Source organism: Echinococcus granulosus (genome assembly GCF_000524195.1).
Source record: "Echinococcus granulosus chromosome Unknown EG_S00124, whole genome shotgun sequence".
NCBI lineage: Eukaryota > Metazoa > Platyhelminthes > Cestoda > Cyclophyllidea > Taeniidae > Echinococcus > Echinococcus granulosus.
Genome location: NW_020170504.1, coordinates 2,437 through 23,038, shown reverse-complemented (window position 1 = coordinate 23,038; position 20,602 = coordinate 2,437). Strand labels below are relative to the sequence as shown.

General features: G+C 42.4%; 2 protein-coding genes across 2 annotated transcripts; both read right to left on the bottom strand. All coding sequences in view use genetic code 11, as the record gives it.

Annotated features, from left to right (window-relative positions):
- Positions 1-878: 878 nt before the first annotated feature.
- On the bottom strand, positions 879-6,062 carry EGR_08914 (Ubiquitin hydrolase; the record flags this gene model as incomplete). Its single annotated transcript, XM_024498163.1, has 10 exons — positions 879-1,340; positions 2,107-2,255; positions 2,840-3,119; positions 3,669-3,731; positions 3,990-4,194; positions 4,573-4,715; positions 4,787-4,875; positions 4,965-5,135; positions 5,210-5,590; positions 5,690-6,062. The coding sequence occupies 10 exons, from the start codon at positions 6,060-6,062 to the stop codon at positions 879-881; spliced, it is 2,316 nt and encodes a 771-aa protein (XP_024347408.1).
- A 432-nt stretch (positions 6,063-6,494) lies between these two features.
- Positions 6,495-16,544, bottom strand: EGR_08913 (hypothetical protein; the record flags this gene model as incomplete). The annotated part of the gene is made up of 7 exons (XM_024498162.1): positions 6,495-6,665; positions 9,506-9,612; positions 10,937-10,986; positions 11,981-12,092; positions 14,768-14,879; positions 15,077-15,198; positions 16,406-16,544. 7 exons carry the CDS (start codon positions 16,542-16,544, stop codon positions 6,495-6,497), a joined length of 813 nt encoding a protein of 270 aa, XP_024347407.1.
- Positions 16,545-20,602: the final 4,058 nt, after the last annotated feature.

The following is a 20,602-nucleotide window of genomic DNA, read 5'->3' as shown; positions in this document are numbered from 1 at the left end:
ATCCAACTTTATACATTTGCGTTAATTTTTTTCTTCTTGAATATAGACCACTAAAACAGTTATTAACCTGCAAAACCGAAAAAAAAACAAATCCAATCTACACGCAGTTCCTGTCATGGGGGTACTGCAAATTATGGTCAGCAGTATTAATTTCCTTGTACTAGCTTCCAAGTCGTTACGTCCCAATCACATCGCAAGGGTATTTTCAAAGGATTCTAACCTGACGCCATGCCTTCGGAACTTTCAACATTACAAGTGATACCCACTGTAACGAGTGAACACCTTTCACAGGACAATACTGCTTTTGATGATAAGGAATGCAACCAAGTCAAACGTATGTGTGTCTGATTACTGAACGAGCAGCACGAAGTGATGAAACTTTCATCTCGTTTGAGTGCTTCATCCCACCGCCTCGTGAACAAATAACCGCTACGCCGAGCCCGTTGTGTTATCCGCTTTCGTAAGCCCCATTTTGCCCAGGGTGTCACCACTTGAAATACTTTCAGTTCACACCTTTAGGCCGTCTTTACTTCAACAGTGGATCCAAATATTTCCTGTGAAACCGCAGCAGCAACAACCATATAGGCTGAACTTGCTACCAAGTCACGTCGACCGCAATCGTGATAAACCGTCTTAATGACAGCAGCAACGCATACGATGGCATAGCAACAAGGCTCATACATACAGGTATTTATAAATATGACGAGAAAAAGACTTTCAACAAGGGCACCAAGTACTTGTGCACCTCTGCGCTTGATGGGACAAATACAGATAGTGAAGGGAGTACACTGAGTCACACTTACTACTCTCCTTGAGGATTTGCACGTGGGGCGATGGAGATAAAGGGAAAAACAGGGACAAGGATACATGCACGAGGCTCAAAGAGTGTCCTTACCACGTGACCGCCTTCTCTTGTGACGATGCTTGCGATGGTGGCGATGCTTGCGCCTGTGACTCCTCAACTTCTTGTGTCTTTTACTGTAATGAAATCTCCGTAAAATGTTGACCTCTTCACTGCAATCCTTCCTTGGAATCTTTGGGGGAGCTGAACCTCCACCATCGGAAGACGAAGGAGACCTAACGCTGGAGCATTCACCGTGAGTGCGTTTCCGAGAAGGCTGTTGCTGCATCAGAAGATCGGTTTTGGTCATTGGAACCCATTCTACACTGCTCTCAGTGCTTTCGCTACCGCTGCTGCTAGAAATAGCAACCGTGCTTCGACTGTGCGCCGTATTACTGGACGAGCTGAGATGACTGCTTTCGGTATCTTGTTTGAAATGGCTACCGCCATTTAAGTGCTTCGGAGAATTGGACTTCCTCGTTTTTTGAAGTGGTGACACCTTTCGGAACACGCAAATAATCACTTCTAGATGTCTATTTTTTTTGCAAATTTTACAACTCTGCTAACCAAAAATATAAAGGGTCAGTTGGATTAGCAAGTCCCCTGTGCCATGAGACGAAGTAACATCAAATCACGGCAGAATTCAATCTCCCCTACCTTTGCACACAGACGTAAATCCATTTTGTCTGTCGGCTTATAGGTAGGGGTAACAATGATACAATGATTACACAAACTTCAGGCATATGAGACAGAGCTAACCGATACCGTTAACGCCAACACCATGTAAAGCCCTTATTTGGGAGGCGGTTTAGCACACAAATTACTCAACCATTCACATCAACGCAGCTAAGACTTCTGCAAGACAATAGCGCAAAATTATGGCCCCAATATATCTTCCCACCCTCGCAAGGCAGGTTAAATATCCTATTTGTCGGCTTATAAATATAGGTGTGGACCGAACCTCTGTTCCTTCACGATGCATACAAAAACTAGCCGCTAGGTAGATTTCTGGGGCATCACAAACGGCAAAATCACTGATTCCAACCTTCTCACGCTGAACAAAAACGGTCGTTTTATTGATATATCTGCGAATGCAAGCTATACTATTTTGGGCACGGAACTATCGTAATAAACAAAACCAATGAACAGGCTTTAATAGCACAACTCGAAAAAATACCAGGTTTTTTCGTGCATCGTGTATTTTTGCCCCTCACGATTAGTAAGGGAAAATTTTGCGAAAGGAAATTCCCAAAAACGGAACTCACATTGGTAGTGACCGAGAAAGACCGATTTGCGTGCGAGAGCGATACGTCAGCAGCACCAGTTGCTTCATTAACCGTTGCTTTTCCATCAATCGCAGTCTCCACCAACTTTTCATTATCTTGGGAAACGTGGGATTCAGGTGTCTTGGGGACTAAAAAGCAGCAATTTCGCCACTGTCACATGAGTTGAGTTGAACAGCCAAGAAACCGACTATGAAGACGTTTAACTATGTTCAAAAAGTGAAGAACTCGGAAGACCATTGGAACAAACTTCTATCAACGCTTATTGTTCGAATAACTGACAATGAATTCTGTTCCTAAAAATATGCCTATGAAATCACATGTAATGAGTGAAATTTACTGCGACGGTCTTAGAAACCATGGAAATGGGTGTGCTGATAAAGCAATTTCTAATACTTTCGCATGTACCACTTTTGTTAACATAGATGTAAATCAAGGAAATTCCCTCACAAAAACACCAAAAAAAACCACCCAAACAGTAGTAACTCCCACATTCAGACACTTAGTAAATACAGTTGCAACGTTGATAATATCAGGGACAGAATTGAACACGCTCATGGCTTTGCACCGTATCTACTCATCCACTTGAACATTCTGTAGCGGGTATATTCATCTGATATACATCTCCTACGCAAAGCGCAAGCAGAACGAACGACTTCTTTCCATGTTTTGAGATGCTAGCGCAACTGTGCAACGATAGGAAACAATTCTTCACCTGGAACACCAACGTACGACGCTGACGAAGACTGAGAAATGAGTGGAGTGGGTTTGGCGAGAACACGGGGGTGAAACGTGACAGCAGGTTTGGGTCGGACAGGACCAGGAGGTAAAGGAATCGACGCTACGTCGATGTTTTCTTCTGAGAGAGCTTTCCTACTGGGACCCGATTGTGACGAAGTCGACGCAGGAGCCGAACTCAAAGGCTTAGTATCCGAATGGAACTGATCAACATTGTTACCAACGGAAGTCAGACCTAAAACCGCCTCGGGAGAGGCCTAAAATGTGAGAAAACAAGTGCTATTACACGATGTGTAAACCGAAAAAATACGGCGAGGAGAAGCCTGATACACTAGAAAAAATTTAAAAAGCGCTCAAGCATTGGGTACCATGAACTGACACGGTCAAATCGTAATAGTAAACATTGTTTGAGCAGGGTCAAATCTCCCATATTTTTGCACGAAGATATAAATCCATTTCTTCCACCACCTTAAACAGGGACGCAAGTGATACACCTCGTGGACTGCACAAACTAGTGAAACCTGTGGCAGATGGAACGAAGTCAACCAGCAGTACCTAACGCTGTTGACCCTGAGATTCTGCTTAACCTTAGTTTTGGAGGTGGATTTTGCACTTATAGACAATCCTACTGTGCAGTAAATAATCACACCTCCGTAAATGGACTGATTTACCAAAAAATTGCAGGTTAGCCCCTCACTCGCATATAAAATAAACACCTTTTAAACCGTCGGGTTGTAGAAAGGAACAACCGAAGGAGGTAATGTTCGAATAAGTGAAACAGTATCAAAAATCACATAAGAACATACCAGCTGATAGAAAAGCAAGTAAGGTGCCTGCCGGAGCACGTACTCTTGGGTCGTTGAAGTCACCTAAAGGGGAATACAATCATCTTGCACCTCCCTTCACGCATTTCGCTGCATTTTACTGTGTGCATCATTCAAACCGCCGCCACACTCATGCTCCTATATACCCACCCATGAAAACAGAACATTCATTAAACGCAACATCCATCATTACTTTCAAAATTGATACCGTCATTGTCAAACTTAGTCGTACATCAACCACTTCTAGTAGCAGAACACCCTACATCACTTAGCTGTTTCATGAAATATCACCAACAAACTCACAATGTTATCGTTGTGAAAGAACCACTGGTTCCTACGCTTGCTAAATGCCACATAGTGACCAGAGCGACACGTGATACCCTCGTGATTGAGGGTAGCGTAGAGATGATATAGCACCGGTGGGCCACTGGAGGAAGTCATGTGGGGACGCATATTGAAGGAGGCGGGGAAGTCTATATGAAAGTCGAGTTTTTGGCTACGTGAAAACCTAGGAACAAGAACAGAAGGCACCGTTGAATAATTCCAAAATATCGAACTTATGTGCATGTTACGACAGGCAACATTTTCCAATCTCTATAGGTGTACACTTCACCTGCCAAATTATAGACAGAAATGTTCAATCATACGCGTTCTTCGAAGACCGTTTTTATCCTCGAAAGAGGTTGGTAAACGAAATTTCCAACACTTTCAAGCCATTCTGCTGCGCGTTAAGTTGTAGCACCTTTCCCGACGGGGAAATACGCCTTTAAACCATGCTTTTGAATCAGCCATGAGTAGACCAGCAGAGCCTAAGCTCAAAACCACTTCGTCCACCTCACTAACGTGAAATCTTAACGTATACGAAAAGGATAACAAAAGCACTAACCTGTTAAATTGAACTATAAGAATGGGAGGCGCGCGAAAGACGCGACAGCAACGCTTCGCATGTCGCAACTGTTGGCAAGTCTCACATTTGTAAGCGTTGGCACCTTGAAGTATCTCAGTCTGGGTATAATTAACTAGACATTGCTAAAACAGGGAATATAAATTTTGAAATCAACCAGTACCATCAAGTGTGAAAAACTTTAGAAACTGCATACCTGCAGACTGCGAGCAAACGTAATATCCATTGACAAATTAAACCATTGGTCGTTCCGAAGAGATACTTTGTGACATGTATTACAGGTTACTGAAAGCAAAGATAAGGGAAAGAGCGTTGGAATGACTTTAAAGGGTTTGGAATAAAAAACTACAGTGGTAATAGAAGCGTTAACCTACCCTCAGAACGCGTAACACCACCGAAAATCCGGCGAATTACATTCGTATCGAGTATGGAGCGCGGCAACTTCCCGACACCAGTGACCACGCTTTCCTCCATTCGTGAGAGCAAACCCAACAAGTATTCATGAGCATCTTCCTGCGCGTAGACTCGCAGGTTCGGGCAAACAGCTGTGAAGGAAGATACCGCAGATGAATATGCATCAACAATCCAGGATTAAATGACGAAGAAACGATAAGGCTACCCCGAACATTCGTGGCAAAAAGAGCAGGGGTGGTGGACCCGAAGCTAGTTCGGTTGAGAAAGTCACTGCCCGACTGAGGTAAGAGGGAGTGGTTGTTTTGCTGCCCATGCTCCTGAAAGAGCCGAAAAAGGGCACAAAGTGCACAAAATCGCTGGCCATTTTTGTTATTTGCGTAGACGCAGACACCGGGTTTGCTGTGTTTCTCCCTGACGAAGTACAGCAATGCACCAGTTGCCAAGAGGCACTGGAGAACTGCGTTGAGATAACAAGTATTGCCGGTATTTCGGAAGCCCAGGTTGACACGTGGGAGAGCCGATTGAGCATCCTTACAGCACTTAATAAGTTCCGTGTCAGAAAAGAGGTACGGAGCCTTGGGACAACCTGCGAGAAAGCAATAAATAACGCGAGTACATTTCTACAATAAATAGTAGTAACACTGTGCGGAAGTACTAGAATGACGCCTATAATCTGTGAACCTACCTACGCTTTTCTCGCTGCGAGGATTCAACAGGACCGTCGAATTTGGCATACGTTCAATATGGACCTTGATAATGGTATCCAGGGGTGTCGCCGGCGATTTGTGGAAGGATATTATCTTATTTAAAAGATCCAGTGAAGAATCCATTTTTTGGGATGGGGGACTAGCATTCTTCAGTTTCAAAGAGGAGGCTATGGCTGCATTAATATTAACAGACGGAATGTGTTGAGTTGATGCTGAGTAGGATTGAACAGCAACATTGCTGCGGTAATCTTGATGGTGGGGGTTCAATCTGTCCTGCTCAAGTTGACTACCAGCAAAAGACGAGTGGGTACTGGGTTGTTGATACACAGCCGACTGAACACTGAGTGTCATCATTAAAATTCAAAATATTGACGTATTATACAGGTAAACCTAGGGCGGGAAAGAGGAGCTTAAGCTACCATTGACCTAACAAATGGAAATCTGAACCAATAAATGAACAGCCAACGAAAAACGCGGACAGAACGAAATGGTGCACAGATAAAATAAGGCAAATTTAAACATTGTTTTCCGAAAAAGCTACAGATAAAAAACAAAATCCAAAAATTCACAAATATACTGAAATAACAGCATTACCTTTGGGCGCTTTCTTAATTAGTTTGCCCTACATTTATAAAAATGTGGTTGCTTCGATCAAAGAGAAAGAATTCCCTCTCTGTTAATTGCCATTTTCTAAAAGAAAAAAACGCATTGTAAGGAAAAGGAGTTTTTGTAGCATACAAGCACTTGTATTAATATTTTGCTTTTGTCCGTTAAATTTTTGTTTCAAATACTTTTTACTTGCTTGCGCATATTCTTACATACAAATTGTAAGGAATAGGCGTCCAGAATTACGAATTTCGCTTCTTTGCTTTGCAGAAATGCACATGTTTTTTTGGCTGATAACACTATCCATCCCTTTCCGCACCCATTCTTTTCGTTTTTATTGCATATTGCCTATAAATTTTTAAATTTTGTTTACTAATTTTTCAGTTTTGTTAACGTGGTTTGATTTTGTTTGAATGTGTCTTCTGGGCCAGATGCGCTCGGCAAACACAAACGCCCGGCGGGTCGTACTTGGCGTGTGTCAGTGACGTTTGTGGTGCTTTATTTACCATCGCCAAATAAGGCATGCATCGTCCAGCTTGGCTGCTCGTTCCATGCCTATGAAGAGCGAAGTTGAAGGGGGAAACTACATGTTTGTTGTAGGCATGGAGTGTGGTTAGTTCATATATATGAAGTTATTTTATTCTCGGATGTTCTTGTTGCTCACATAATTGGTTTCGTTCTCATTTGTTTGCTTCATGTTCGCATATTTTTTCGGACCCTTTGAGACCCTTTTTCTTGTTTGTTATTCTCAGAAACTCCCAACCTGCTGCTACATTTCACCCGCAGAATTCGGAATTCCTTGATGTAATAGACTTTATGAATGCTTCTACGGCTATTCTGAGTGCAAGACTCCTGCATTTAGCAGCATACTAGTTGCCGACATTGACTAGATAACCACATTTGTGGGGTGTTATTCCCGCTCATTTGACTACTTGCTGGACATGTCATTCGAAATTGCTGCCGTGGGTGTGCCGTTGTCATCACGCCTTTTTTTATTCAGCGACTGTAGAAATGTATGTCACCGTGTGTTGTATTACATATATGCACGAAATGCGTGAACTAGTTCTAGTTTGTGTATGCGGGTACCGCTTTCGAAACTGTCCCATTTTGCTCTTGAATGCCATTTCCATCACTCAGGTGGAATAAGGCTGGACTTGTTCTCTATATGAAGGTTATAGCAGTGCATGCACATTACTACAGCTACAAACGAAAAAAGGTATGATAAACGAGCGGTCCTTACACCTCTATACATTTTGTTAGCCTCAGAGAGATGATTTGACGGCTGTCATGAGTATTTTTCCTTGTCGCTAAGCCTTGTATGTGGTGGCCATGATAGACATAAACAGTGGTAGGGAAAATAAAATAGTGTTGAGTGAATTCCACTGGGCACTTCAGTGACTTCACTTAACCCTTTTATAGACTTAAGTCTAGGATGCAGTGCGTTCAGAGCCATGGGACGGAATCCATTAGTATAAAGAGAGCCTTAGAGCGGCACTAGTCGTGAACCATCTGGAACAGTTCATGATGGATCTGTGTATGATGGGCGTGTAGGTGCCAAATAGGTGAACATGCGGTGTTTCCTCCACCTCTTTACCAGCTTATTAGAACCCAGAAACAGACACGGAACGTTATTCCTATGAAACAATTTTAAACCCCTTCTTTTCAAATGATTTTTTAGACCAGTGTTCCTGCAACTTGCGATGGGGATTGTAGTGGTGTCGTAGAGCATCACCCATTCTCCAGCAGTGTTTTCCAAAGCACCGACTACGTTGTGGTTAACTTGGAAGGTTGACCAAGGAGGTCGCCGAGGACAGTGTTGCCTTCGGGTTGTGCCAGTAGCCTTTCAATTCGTCTGTACCTCAGTAATACATTTTCTGCCCTACTACTGTGACTTTGGACCAGACTGGGGCGCTACAGAGGTAACCAAAACGCGTACTTGTAGCTACCTTTGACGTTGCATTTCTATCTTGTCGTTTGGCGGTTGCTGTCACGACAGCTTACTTAGCGACGGAAAAGGTAGATGGTTTTGGATAGTAGCTGTAAAGTATTTATCATTTTGTGTTCAACTTGGCAGTCTCGTTCGGTCGAAACAGCATTTGGTGTAATAAAGTGCAGAATTTCTTACGACTTATTCAGTCTAATGCGCACTTGTATTAATAAATCCCTTAAAATTAAGCTCTCATCGGATGGAAGGCTTATCGTTCTGCTTTAGGAGTGAGTATTTCTTGCCCTTGTCGTGAAAGTCGCGTCTTTTGCCTTTAGTGGGAGAATGGGATGTGTTAGCCTAACACCGTAGTTGGTGGTGTAGTGGTGATGAAAGCTGTTGCGATACCGGGGCCAATGTTGCGGGCACGACAAGAGTGGCCGATGGCCCCAGCATCTCAAAGTAGCTTTCATCTCTCGCTCCTTTCCGAATAGCCAATGTCTTTCCAATTCACTGGTGTTAGGCTTGGTAGACTGGATGGAACCACGGAAATAGGAAGCATATAAATTAGTTTGCACTATGAGTGGTGCATATTAGCTATGAATTTCAAACTACAGGTTTCAAGTTTCCCCGCATTGCAACATCGGAAGTGGAGGTGACTAACCACCACATTCGAATTTTCTAAAGTGGATTAGAGGGTAGGGCATAAATTCTTCCAGGAATATGAGATCCACTTTTTCACCTCGTAGGTGGAAGGTTCCAGGACCCAACCACTGCTGCTATTACTCTGTGGATGTCGTCAAGTATGAACAAAAAAAGTGACGTGGAATCCGATGGGTGGCTTTTGAAATCGAGGTGTGAAGGGCTGTTTGCTATTGCTGAGATGTGGCATATCCTGAAGTTCGTGCAGATTCACTGACTGTAGAAAGTCTTAACATTTGCCGTGTTGAAACAATCACCATCACAACTTATCATGCATAAGCCTTTCTCGAGGAGACAAGCTGGCTCCAAATCGCGCTTTCATAGGAAGTTTTGTATCTCACTTATTTCTTAACTGATTCTCTTCGTTCTATAATACCTCATCCCTTTTGCGTATCCCTCCGTGTACCAGCTGTTAAAATCGTCTATTTTGTCGTATCCATCACCGTCATAACCATTCTTCACTTCCTCCCGTTATTTCGCATTTGGTACGAGAATGTTCAGTGCTTCTTGATTGAATTGGGAGAAGCTGCGACTGTTCTTACCCGTCGTCTCAAATCGCTACCTTCTGCCTGTCTGCTTGGGCACCTTCAAAGGTCTGTTTCTGGATAAATTCTGGCTTTGGGGACAGTAACACCCCTGCCATTTCAGTCAATCGATTAATTCCTGGCTCTAAAAGAAGGTAAATTTGTGAACAGCTCGTTTGAGCAACGACTACACTCTGCAGTGCTACAGCCAACATGGTGCTCTGATAGAGGCATGCCACTTTAACTTGGACGGTCTCACGTGCACAGACAAGCAGGCTGTTACATTGCTTTGCATTTGTTGGGGGTCAACTTGACTGTGAGAGTAAATTTCCAAAAGACCCTAACCGACTGCCAAACACGCCTCTTGGGGATTTGGACACCTGCACACCAACATACGTTACATGTTAACTTTTGTCAAGGGAGAAGAAGAGCATGGAAAAAGCGCTCTCTTCACATTACATAATTCGATAGCACTTATTCACTACCCTTATTTTTCTCATTAATATTAAAATAGAGATGTTACAGGACAATAAAGTGTGAACTGTGCAAAATTGGAAGTTTACATCTCATAGCTTCTTGGCGGCTACTAATTAAACCTCCTCGTGGCAGCAGTTATGGAATACTCAAAGGAGAATTTTGTTAGTAATTTTTTTCCGCAGAGGATCGGCAAAAGATTGACCCGCAATTTGATGGCGATTCGGTACTCTGGAGGCCCTCCGTTATCCGTGCCTTACGCCGGCAACGTGTTCTGGTAGGCCGAAGAAGTGAAATACTGTATACTTCTCTACAAACAGGAAAGGGGTACTAAAATCCGTATATGCCACAAAACACTGCCATAAGTGCTACCATAAGGGAATGATGAATAATGCGGAAGGTGTCTCTGTTTAGAAATCGTGACTTGCACGGTACAAACCTGTTTTAGGTGAGGAAATTCCTCCCTCTTGTCCAGCACATAGAAGTGATTTTTAAAGCAAGCACAAAAAACGGAACGATGAAGTGTAACCCTCTCGGCAAGATGGAATGGAAGATAATGCGCAGTCCCCTTTTTTGCCACATGACAGTAATTATGTCGATGATGCTTGTCTAGCAAGCTGACCTTCAGTGTCCGGATGAGTTTGTAATACTTGGTGCATCTCATGTACCCTGTTAGTAGTGGAAGACCCTGATTCAGCCCTAATGAATCGCAAAATCCGGTTTAATGTGAGACCTCTTACAATTGTGCGATTTGCTTGACTATTTTGGCAGGTGCTTCTCTGCTCCAACTTTGAACAAAAGCGCATGAAATATGTCCATTAAAGGTCTTTTATCAATGCCATTTCCTATGAGCGATTTATCAACTATTGTTTTATTCCCCATTTTTTGCCTCAAATGACTGCCCAAACCATTGCCTAAAGTAGATCTGGAGGCTTATGACGGCTGTCGGACCAACCTTGAGAGTCTATGACAGATCTCACAAATTACGTCCTTACTTTTCAAATTAAAAACATTATTATTTACCAAACAATTGCAGAATATAAAACTACTTGAAAGAGGCAATTACCCGAATCTACTAATGACTGGTGGAAACGGAGAGATTTAATGCACATTTGCCTATCATCGACGGTTAAGTAACGCCATATAGTTGCAACCACCCTCAACATAATGTAAAGGCGTGCCAAACACCTACTACGAGACGTTATTTGTCTAACTACCTGGTTCAGCACAACATCTGGCTTGAGGCGACCGGAAATGCCATAAGTATACCTGAGACTTGAATGTAGCAGTCGAGAGTCTTTAATCTATTAGCATGCAAAGTCTATCTGGAAAGCGACCGACGGCCACCGAGCTTTGTGATGCGTAGATATTTTTAACTCAGCTACACCTAACGCTTACCCAGCGTCCAAAGGATAAATCCAAAGTACTATTCGGATAAGAAGAATTGAGAATGCTCAGCGACAAATAAAAAACCGAAGATAACGCCACCAGTATCGTCAACGCCATTAGCATGGAGCGAGCCAAAGAGTGTTAGAGCGACCAAATCTCTCACTTAAGGCATTTCATTTACAAAAAAACCGCACACCTGATTAATAGTAAAAAGCAGTTACCTCCCTACTCATGCACAGAAGCTCCCACATCATCACGGATTTACATTATTGCCGAACAATAGGTAACCCTTACAAATGCAAAAGCAAGAGAAGTAAATACTAGCACTAGGCTGACATTAGCGTAGCAGAGTAGGTAGCTAATGACACACCTCAATGCTCGAAAACATGATAAAAAGTTTAAGCTGGTAAACTATTTGGTATCCCAAACCAACCATGCTAACAGAGATATATCTCAAACTGCATTACTTATAAAATCAAATGTCATTCTAAGATCAGTCTACAACACCCAGCTAGAAATACGTGCAGTAAAACTGCTCTTTGATACCAACAAGTCGATAAAAAAAGTATACTGAGGCACATTACAGACGGAGGATGTAATACCTACTACCAATACACATACTCACCTGCACCAGCCACAAACCCACATACATTAAAAAGTTGCACACGAAAACAAAACATGCTTCCGTATTCTTTGACCCTAAGTTCAAATAACATTTTGCGTATGCTTTAAAATAAACTAATACCTTCGATAATGGTTCCTCTGCCAAAAAATGTTTTACAAAAAAGCACTAAAATTATCTGCCTTTTTAGTTTTGCATGCGAATGGCGATTAATCTCTAGAAATTCTCGTGATTCGATTAAATAGGGGATCAAAAGGAATACTTTGGGTATCAGTTGCAATTCGTTGATCTTGGTTGATGAAACCATAATACTAAACATTTGGATAAAATGTGCGTCATTTTCAAATTTTTGACTGCCCCTCTCTATTTTAATGTAGCGTCCCGAGACTCCCTTAAGACGAAAGAAGACACAATACTCGGGCAGAATATATATATTCAGCACGGAGAAGGTGTCTGGGCTATTGGCATGGCCCAAAAGGCCACCCCACCCAGCGAGGTACAAGGGGGCTAATTCGAAGTACAAAAGTTGCGCCTCACCAAAACCGAGGGATAAACCACTATCGTATTACATTAAGGCCTGTGCTTCGCCATGAGCTTTCCAGGAAGACACCCTATTGGTTTTACACGGATATGCCATCAATGAGTGATGCAACTGTAAAAAGAACTGAGGCACACTTGCCTGAGCACTTTATTCAACCCATACAGTCAATAATTGGCACCGAGAACTAGAGAGAGAGAGAAGGAGTGGTCCGGCAGTCAGTCAGACAAACAGATCGCTTTATTATAGGGCCCTAGTATGGATCATGTGTGCTATCCACGATCATGCGAGCACAGGTGTTGGCTGAATGGTAATAACGAGCCCTACTGATTGGTTGCACCCACATTAGAAGTGACCAATGAAAGTGGCAGAAGTGCCCGCGGGTTCGGAACTGCAATGTGAGACACTCATTACCACTTGATCAGAGGAAAGTGTAACGAAGCAATGAATTCAACTGGAGCGAGTCTCATTAGTGAGGTATGCAGAAAGTTGTGAGTTATTTGTTTAGTAAATGACATTTTATTGGTGTGCTAATGAGTGGAGGTAAAATAGGTTAACTCTGAAGGGTAACATTGAAAGAGAAGTAAAAATTTGTTAGTTTGCAAGGCGGCAGGCATTTATCTAAGCAGATGAGTGAATAACTTAACTGGAAGGTTTTGCACAGACAGATATGTCGTCTAAATTAATGTACAAATAAAATGGAGCTGCGTACCATGGATTTGGAAGTGCAGAAAAGGTGCAGGTAACTCAAACACCCAAATTGCAGGTGTATTTGGTCAACTCGATCAATAGCTAACTTTGTACCGACTGAAGAGCTCATAGGCGTGTGTAGAGGTTGAGAGCAGAGCAAGGGGAGTCAAACAGTTTAGTGGAAGTAGAACCTATAGGATTTGAGGGGTCCAACGGGTGAAAGCACAGTAAGACAAACTGTGAAGTGACTGCAAGAATATGGGTGTGGTATATCACAAATCAGTGGTAAATCATCTGCGTGTCTTCTTCAAATCTGTAATGCTTCATGCATTACCTCACACAAAGGCCTTTTTTACAGCTGTGCCTGTGATAATGGCTGTGGCGGTAGAGTGGAATAGCCAGATTGTTGTGTTTTGTTTGCACCCGCAATCGTGTGTATCGGTCTTCAAGGTCACATTATTGAGCCCAATGAGACTGGAAACATTTCTATGCAATAAAAAGTGAGCTTTAATTTTGTTTTCAATTTTGCCGAGAAGGATGGTTGATCTCCACAGTCCCTTGTGGGGTATCACCTCCTCCTTGCAACGTTGTCTGCTGCCACATGCCAAAGCCGTGACAGCACATTGCGTTCACTGTCATGCGGCGCTAAATGCGGCCGAATTGCATCCCAAATGCACCATTGTGGAACAACCCAGTCGAGAGCAGAATCGAAAGCAAAATCAGAAGGAGGACCAAAGGCAGGATGCTGAAGAAGAGCATGTTCTGCAGCATCACCTAAGGATCGCACTGTGTTTACAACTACATATTTTCTTCCTAAAGCAGAATTACTTGTCTAAGTACAACCTAATGAGTGATCCGTTATTTGTGGCCCAGATTAGAATAATACCCGTGACAGTTTGGTACCGTTTCATTTTGGCCCATGAGCGGCAAATGACTGCTCTATATGGTTGTTGGGCAGGTGTTTTGCGTCTGAATGGCTACAGTTTGGAAGCTAAGGTATCTTCTAAGTAGGTAAGGGCGAGGTGGGAAAGAACATCAGGACAAATGGAGAGATCTGTTGATGTCCTCCATATTCTCGTAATGATAGGGTGTCAAGGAAGTTAACTCATTTCACGTAGAATCGTCCATTTTATCTTTCTCCCTCTCCTCTTTCCCACCATGCAGTACAATCTGATGCTGCATGCAAAGTTAAATGACTTGTCGCACCAAAAGGAGATCTTAAAGTCGCGTTTGGAGCGGTTGCTGGGATCGAAGTCCTCGTCGTTTCAGATGGAGAAGAGCACAAAGGAGGAAATTATTGAGGTCTTGGATGGAGCGGTGCTGCACATGTGCCTGGCGGCAAACACAGCTCTGGATACTGCCACAGCGAAATTGGAGAAGGTGGATGAGGCCTACCATGAAAGTATAAACTCGCTCGTGCAACAGATTAAGGGCCTCTTGACAGAAGTGAGCAGGACGCAAGATGACTACGCGTCGCTGAAAGGAGTCACGGTGAGTGACAATGAGTGCTGGACCATGTATGGCTAATTCCTTTGACTGACTCTCCTAATTTTTCCCTTCCTACCTACCCTTTCCGCTTTATCTCACCATTCATTTTCCCCTTCTTGGATGTAGAATTTGTTAAAAGTGTTTGCAAATCAGAAGCGGCTGGAATGGCTTCTTCATGAAGCCGTGCGTTTGGACGAGATGGATGAGAAATCTAAAACCTACGCCCATAACACAAATGCAAGTGTCTGATCACTTCACTAAGGCAAGTTTCCCAACCCGCCTCGTTCGCATTTGTGTGTGTGTGTGTGCACGTGTCTATTTAGAGATGAGATTTGAGTTGTGGGTTAACGCTATATTTCGATGGCTGTTTAGAGAGTGGTAGGCAGACCACTGATGTTTTTGCTTTACGTTATCCATAAGATAATTATCAAACTGTACAACATCCCTACTAATGGAAGCGAAATGATACAACAGTTGTTGCGATAAATAATAAAGAAGGTAAAAATAATGGCGAAGGTGATTTGCATGGGCTGTTTAGGAAATGGACATTACTAGTAAAAGTAGGGTATAACTAATATATATTTTGTTCTACCTTCGTTTAGATTAGGCAAAGTGTAAGTGACATCAGTCTCGTCACTTTTGATGGGCTGCTACTTCTCCCACGAAGAAGGTCCAGCTGCGGCGTTGCAGACAAAAGGTGAGTGCTAAAATATTACTGAGTATTTTTTGAATATTAAGTTGCTAAATAGAAGAATGTGCTCGTAAAATTAAGTGGTAGGAGGAGGGAAAAATAAAGCAGTTAAGCATGAACTAGGGTCTGGCAGATTTCGCTAGCATTTGTTTAGAAGAAGTAATTACACAGAGAATGCAGGCCAAATAAAAAGGATAAAAAAAGGTGTAATGAGAAAAAAATTTAATGCTAAACGCCTTACAAGCAGCCAAAACGAACAGAGGCCCGAGGAAACACTCCTTCAGTTTTACCTCGTCTGCTTGTGTGGATTGCGTTGTCTGGTGGAAGAAGAGGCTCGCAATGTGTTTGTACATCTCCACGTGTAAACCTCACCAATTAACGCATATGGGAGGGAACGGTGAGGAATCACATTGATGCTTACGTATATCTCGCTTCTTTCAATCAACGTGGTGCCACATGCGCATGATATTATTCTCACTCAGCATTCGGTACGTGGCATCCACGACACTCGAAGTAGCTTCCCCTGCCACTGCTGCGCTTTGAGCCACGTGCTGGTGCATCTGAACCACGCCTTTCCCCTCCAATCGCAGAAATGAACTGACCTCCTCCAATGACGTCGGAACCGGTCACCAGGTGGTTGTTGATGGCCTTCCGCCTCTGGTGAGACAGAACGACATTCGCAGCCTCTTCGGTCAATTCGGTAAAATCACCAATGTGACGGTGGATGAGAGCAAGCACGGAGCTGTCGTGACTTTCTCCACTGCAACAGCGCTCCAAAGGGCGGTGGCAGCGACCCCTCCCCACCTCCTGGGTGCCACTCTTCGCGTCTCCATGCCTCTGAACCACAAATGCAGGTGCGGGTAATACTTGGTCATTCACATTCACTTCTCCATTTACCTGCCTCTCCCAATGCTGCGATGCCGTAACTCTGCAATGTTTCACCAACGATAGTCTTATTGCACGCTCCTTGCTGATGTCCGATTTGCGGCGTGTTGTGTGCTATGGTATTGGCGGTAGAAGTTGGGCCCTTTCTGTTTTTTATTTACTTTTGTTTTGATTTTTCTGTTGCCTTCTGCTTTTGTTTTTCTGCCTTAGCGATTTTTCTTTACTTAACTTCTCTTTGATTACTGCCTGCATTTTTTTGTATAATGTAATATCCAACTGCCGCTTTTTCATTGATTGCATTCAAAAGCGCTTTGTGCGTTAGGGGTAATGTGCATTTTCAAACTGACATGTTTCAAATTTTACAGTATTATAGCGAATTTGATCAGATGCTCTTTAAGGCATGTCTATTATTTAAATTTTTTTGTAGATCTGAAATTTTGGCGTTAGCCATAGATGCCTAATTCGACAATATCAGAAACAATTATGCTGACGCAATTACTTCTCTACTTGGATTCATAATTCGCGGTAACATCTGTAGAGGCACAACTGGCTTCTTCAACAATAACAGTGAACAAAATTTAAGTAAGACCTAATTACGAGAAAAGTTAATGCAACGGAGGAGGCACAAACTGCCACCCTCATTGAATTCGAACAAGCATTAAGCCAGTTCATTAGGAATGGACGCAAATCTGCTTAGTTACACAGTTATCAACACCCTTCGATACCGTTGCATTTTACTTGAAATTAACTGCCACGGAACCCAAAAATCACTTATTTACCCTTCTCTTAACAACTCATCATAAATTCCTTCATTTTCTTTAGTTTCTTTTCGACAAATTTGATTGGTGAAGCAGAAGTGAAATGCATAATTGCAAATTTGAAAAAGGCTTATGACATCTTCAATTTGCGTCAGTAAACCGAGGCTTACGACGTTGGGCTAGCTTTGTACCCGCCTCAAACGCAAATATGGCAGAAGATGCTTTGGGGGTAACTTAGGGCCTTAGTAGGGTTAGTTGGGAAGAAGAGAAAAGACTGTTATGTACTGCAAGCAAAATTGCAAAGTAATGTCTGGAAAAATCTACTTCTGTAAATATCACCCATCTTACGCGTAAATTCAAGTGTGTGTTGAGGGCTCGCAGTGTGGCATCCAATTTAATATGAAATTATGTCGGTAAAATTCTGTCTTTGATTTTGCTAGGGTAAACTATTAGAATTGCCTCAAGCAGCAGACACCAGTCCTGCATGATGACAAGAATGTGAATGCTTTTAAGTTATATTCTGGAGGCGTGCATGAGTGTATTATGTTAAACCATATCCTACTTTAATATATTGAAATATTACTTTGCACAAATTTGACTGTAATTCAAGAGGTCACTGAATAAATGCAGTCCCACTCCATTCATTAAAATGTAACAGCGATTAGACCAAAATCTGTGGAAGAGGTTGCATTACTTTGGCGGCTTTATTGAATCTGCTTTTGGTTACGCGGAGTCTTATTTCTCTGCAGAATGGCCTCCAGGTCATGCCAGTAGTCTCTCAGTCCTTCTGTACGCCTGTAATACATTTCCTGCAATACAACTGTGACTTTATCTGACCACAGAAAAGACTTGGGATGTTGTGTTGTCAACAGATGCAAGCGAACCGTATCCCAAAGGACAATAAACCTGACTTCTGATACTAAATGCCAAACCTCAACGTGACAGTGGAGGGCATCTGTTCCTGATGGGTGAATTTGTTGAGACCTCCAAAAACAGAGGTGCACGATTCGTGTGCAAAGATGCCACTTTAGTGGGCGTGCAAAACCTTCCCCACCTTACCTCTCTACTAGCCCAATACAATCCAGAGGACATGTGCCTTGACAGCGCTGAGGACAGGAAAGTGTGGCAAGGAGAAGTAGATACACACCATTGTTTAAATGACTACTATTAAGCTGGTCTTCTTATGGCAAGGCTAGGAACGGAGAATCGAGGTTGACCATTGTAAAGCGTCATTCAGTTGTCAGTTGTATGAGGTTAGTGCATTGCATTTTTCCTTAATACAGTTTGCAAAAGTGCAAAACTCCTGGTGCGTCAAGAGGTATTAAACATCTTCTCAACTGTACCCATTTTCGATGATTGGTGCGGCTAGTTTGAGGGATGTATTTTAAACTACTGGCTGCGATGTGATGAGTGAAATGGGAGAGAGGGTTATGTAATGCGCTGACAGTGTGTTAAAATCTGTGTTCAATTATATGGGCACACAAGTCCTCACAGGTTGTGCTTCAGCTCAACGGTATGGCCTTCTGTCAGTACTAGTAGAAATTCAGTCCCCCTCTACCTCAGTCATATTTACTGCCTTACCACTTTAACTTGCAACGACCTTGAGAGAAATTCGGGGGCTACAGAGGCAGTTTAAACCCGTACTTGTGGCCAACTTTGTGATTAAACTTCAATTCCTTCAGTCAGTTGACAATTGCTCTCTCATTTAGTAGTGTAAAAGGTAAATGGGACTGGATGAGGAATGTAGAGTAATTAACATCGTTCCGCCTCTAACGTGAAATTCATGGCCAGCCAGAATATCAATTGTTTCAGCACCCATTCCCGTCAACGTTGACTAACACACATACTTTTATCTAACCAATGTGTTTGTTCCATGGGTTTGGAGGCCAGACAGGAAGGGTTAAACAGGCCACGCGCTTTTTGGCAGACCCTTTCACATTGTGCTTCACCATGCATGGAGATGTGAATATACTCTGTGTATTTCATTTAATTTCTTTACTTTAATCTCACCTTCCTTTGCAATTCGGCGATGTCAAAATACCTCACTCTTCTCTCACATCTAGGTCCTCCCTCCTGGCCAACCTCATTATGGGGCACTTGAATATTTGAAGCAGAAAAAACCTATGTATGGTGACAATCATTGCAATATTATACTTTAAATGGTTCCTTTTTAGTGGACTGACCCTCCCGCCATTTCATTTAATCCAAATATACATGCGATTGCATATTAACCCGAAACGTGGTCTGAATACATCCTTTGTGGTCGTTGAATGTAGACGCATCTAGCTGTTGCAACGAAAAAATGCAAATAAACAAATTTATACGCGCTACGTTTAGTTAGCACCCCAGTGTCTTCTTTCATTAGTCTATAATAATTAATGTGGAAACATAGGAATTATGTTTGCAATGGTCGCAGGAGTTAAGAGTCCGTGTATTTGGACACTCTCGTTTGCATTCCATTCCGTCTCGTCGATTTTTTGGCAATGGCACAGCAGTCGTGCCACTGCTGGTTATATCGACAAAATAAACCGTACTTCAAGTCAAGCTAATAGCGACGGGTAGAACTGCTCAACCAGGCACTCATTGTGACCGAATCACAAATCTATCAAAAATGTGACAGCCAAATGCAAATTTGAGTGATTCCAGAAGATTAAACAATTCAATACAGAGTTAGAGCATGACACTTAGAAGCGGAATGTCGTTCCGAAGCAGAGTCTCCAAAGCTGCATTTATATCCTCTCATTGAGTGTACTTCAACGCAATTCCTTACCGAATCTCAGCTCACCTCAGCGGTGGTGGTGGTAAAGGAAATTTGCTCAGCGACATCTTTTCTTGCAAGATTTACTTATGCAAGCTCAGTTCTACCTACGAGTTTTACTACATTTAAGTGAATACGGAATTTCCAGCCTTCCGATTGCGTGACATTTATGACTCCGTTTATTAGCAGTCGTTACTAGATACCAATATTCGGGCAAATTTGTTCCATAATTTTGCCAATCTTTTTTCCATAAATCACGTCAAGTTTTGAGTAGTTGCTGCTACATGTCTATAAAGAGGACTAACATTATTTGGCAAGAACTAAGGACAACAAGTCTATCATGTGATTACTGACTTCATGCACGAATTTGCGTAATCAGTTATAGTAGGAAATGCATAAGAGAACAATCCTGTTAAGCACGATAACAAGACCCTCGTGAAGGTCTAGGAAATTAATTAATTTTGACAAAAGCTTTGTATAAAGTTTGCAAAACATAGAAAAATTATAATTTGTTAAGATACCTGAGTCCGCGAAATGGCCAGTAATGGGGCATTGGCGGTGGCTGCAAGCAAACAAGAAGCAATGAAAATAATATTTTAGCAGATTCATATTGGAGGGTGTTTTGCAAACTTCATGCCAAATTTGCTGTCAAAATGTAATAGAATTTGTCGTATTAACAATTAACAACGCGCCACTTACTTAAAATTCAAGTTTTGATTTTTACTCATCAGTCAGGTTTCACCGCGCAACTGTGCATCCCTCATTGTCATTTCTAGTGCCATAGTGCATGTATTATTTTCAGTTGTCATTATCGTGCGGACAACGTAATTATGGAACAAAGC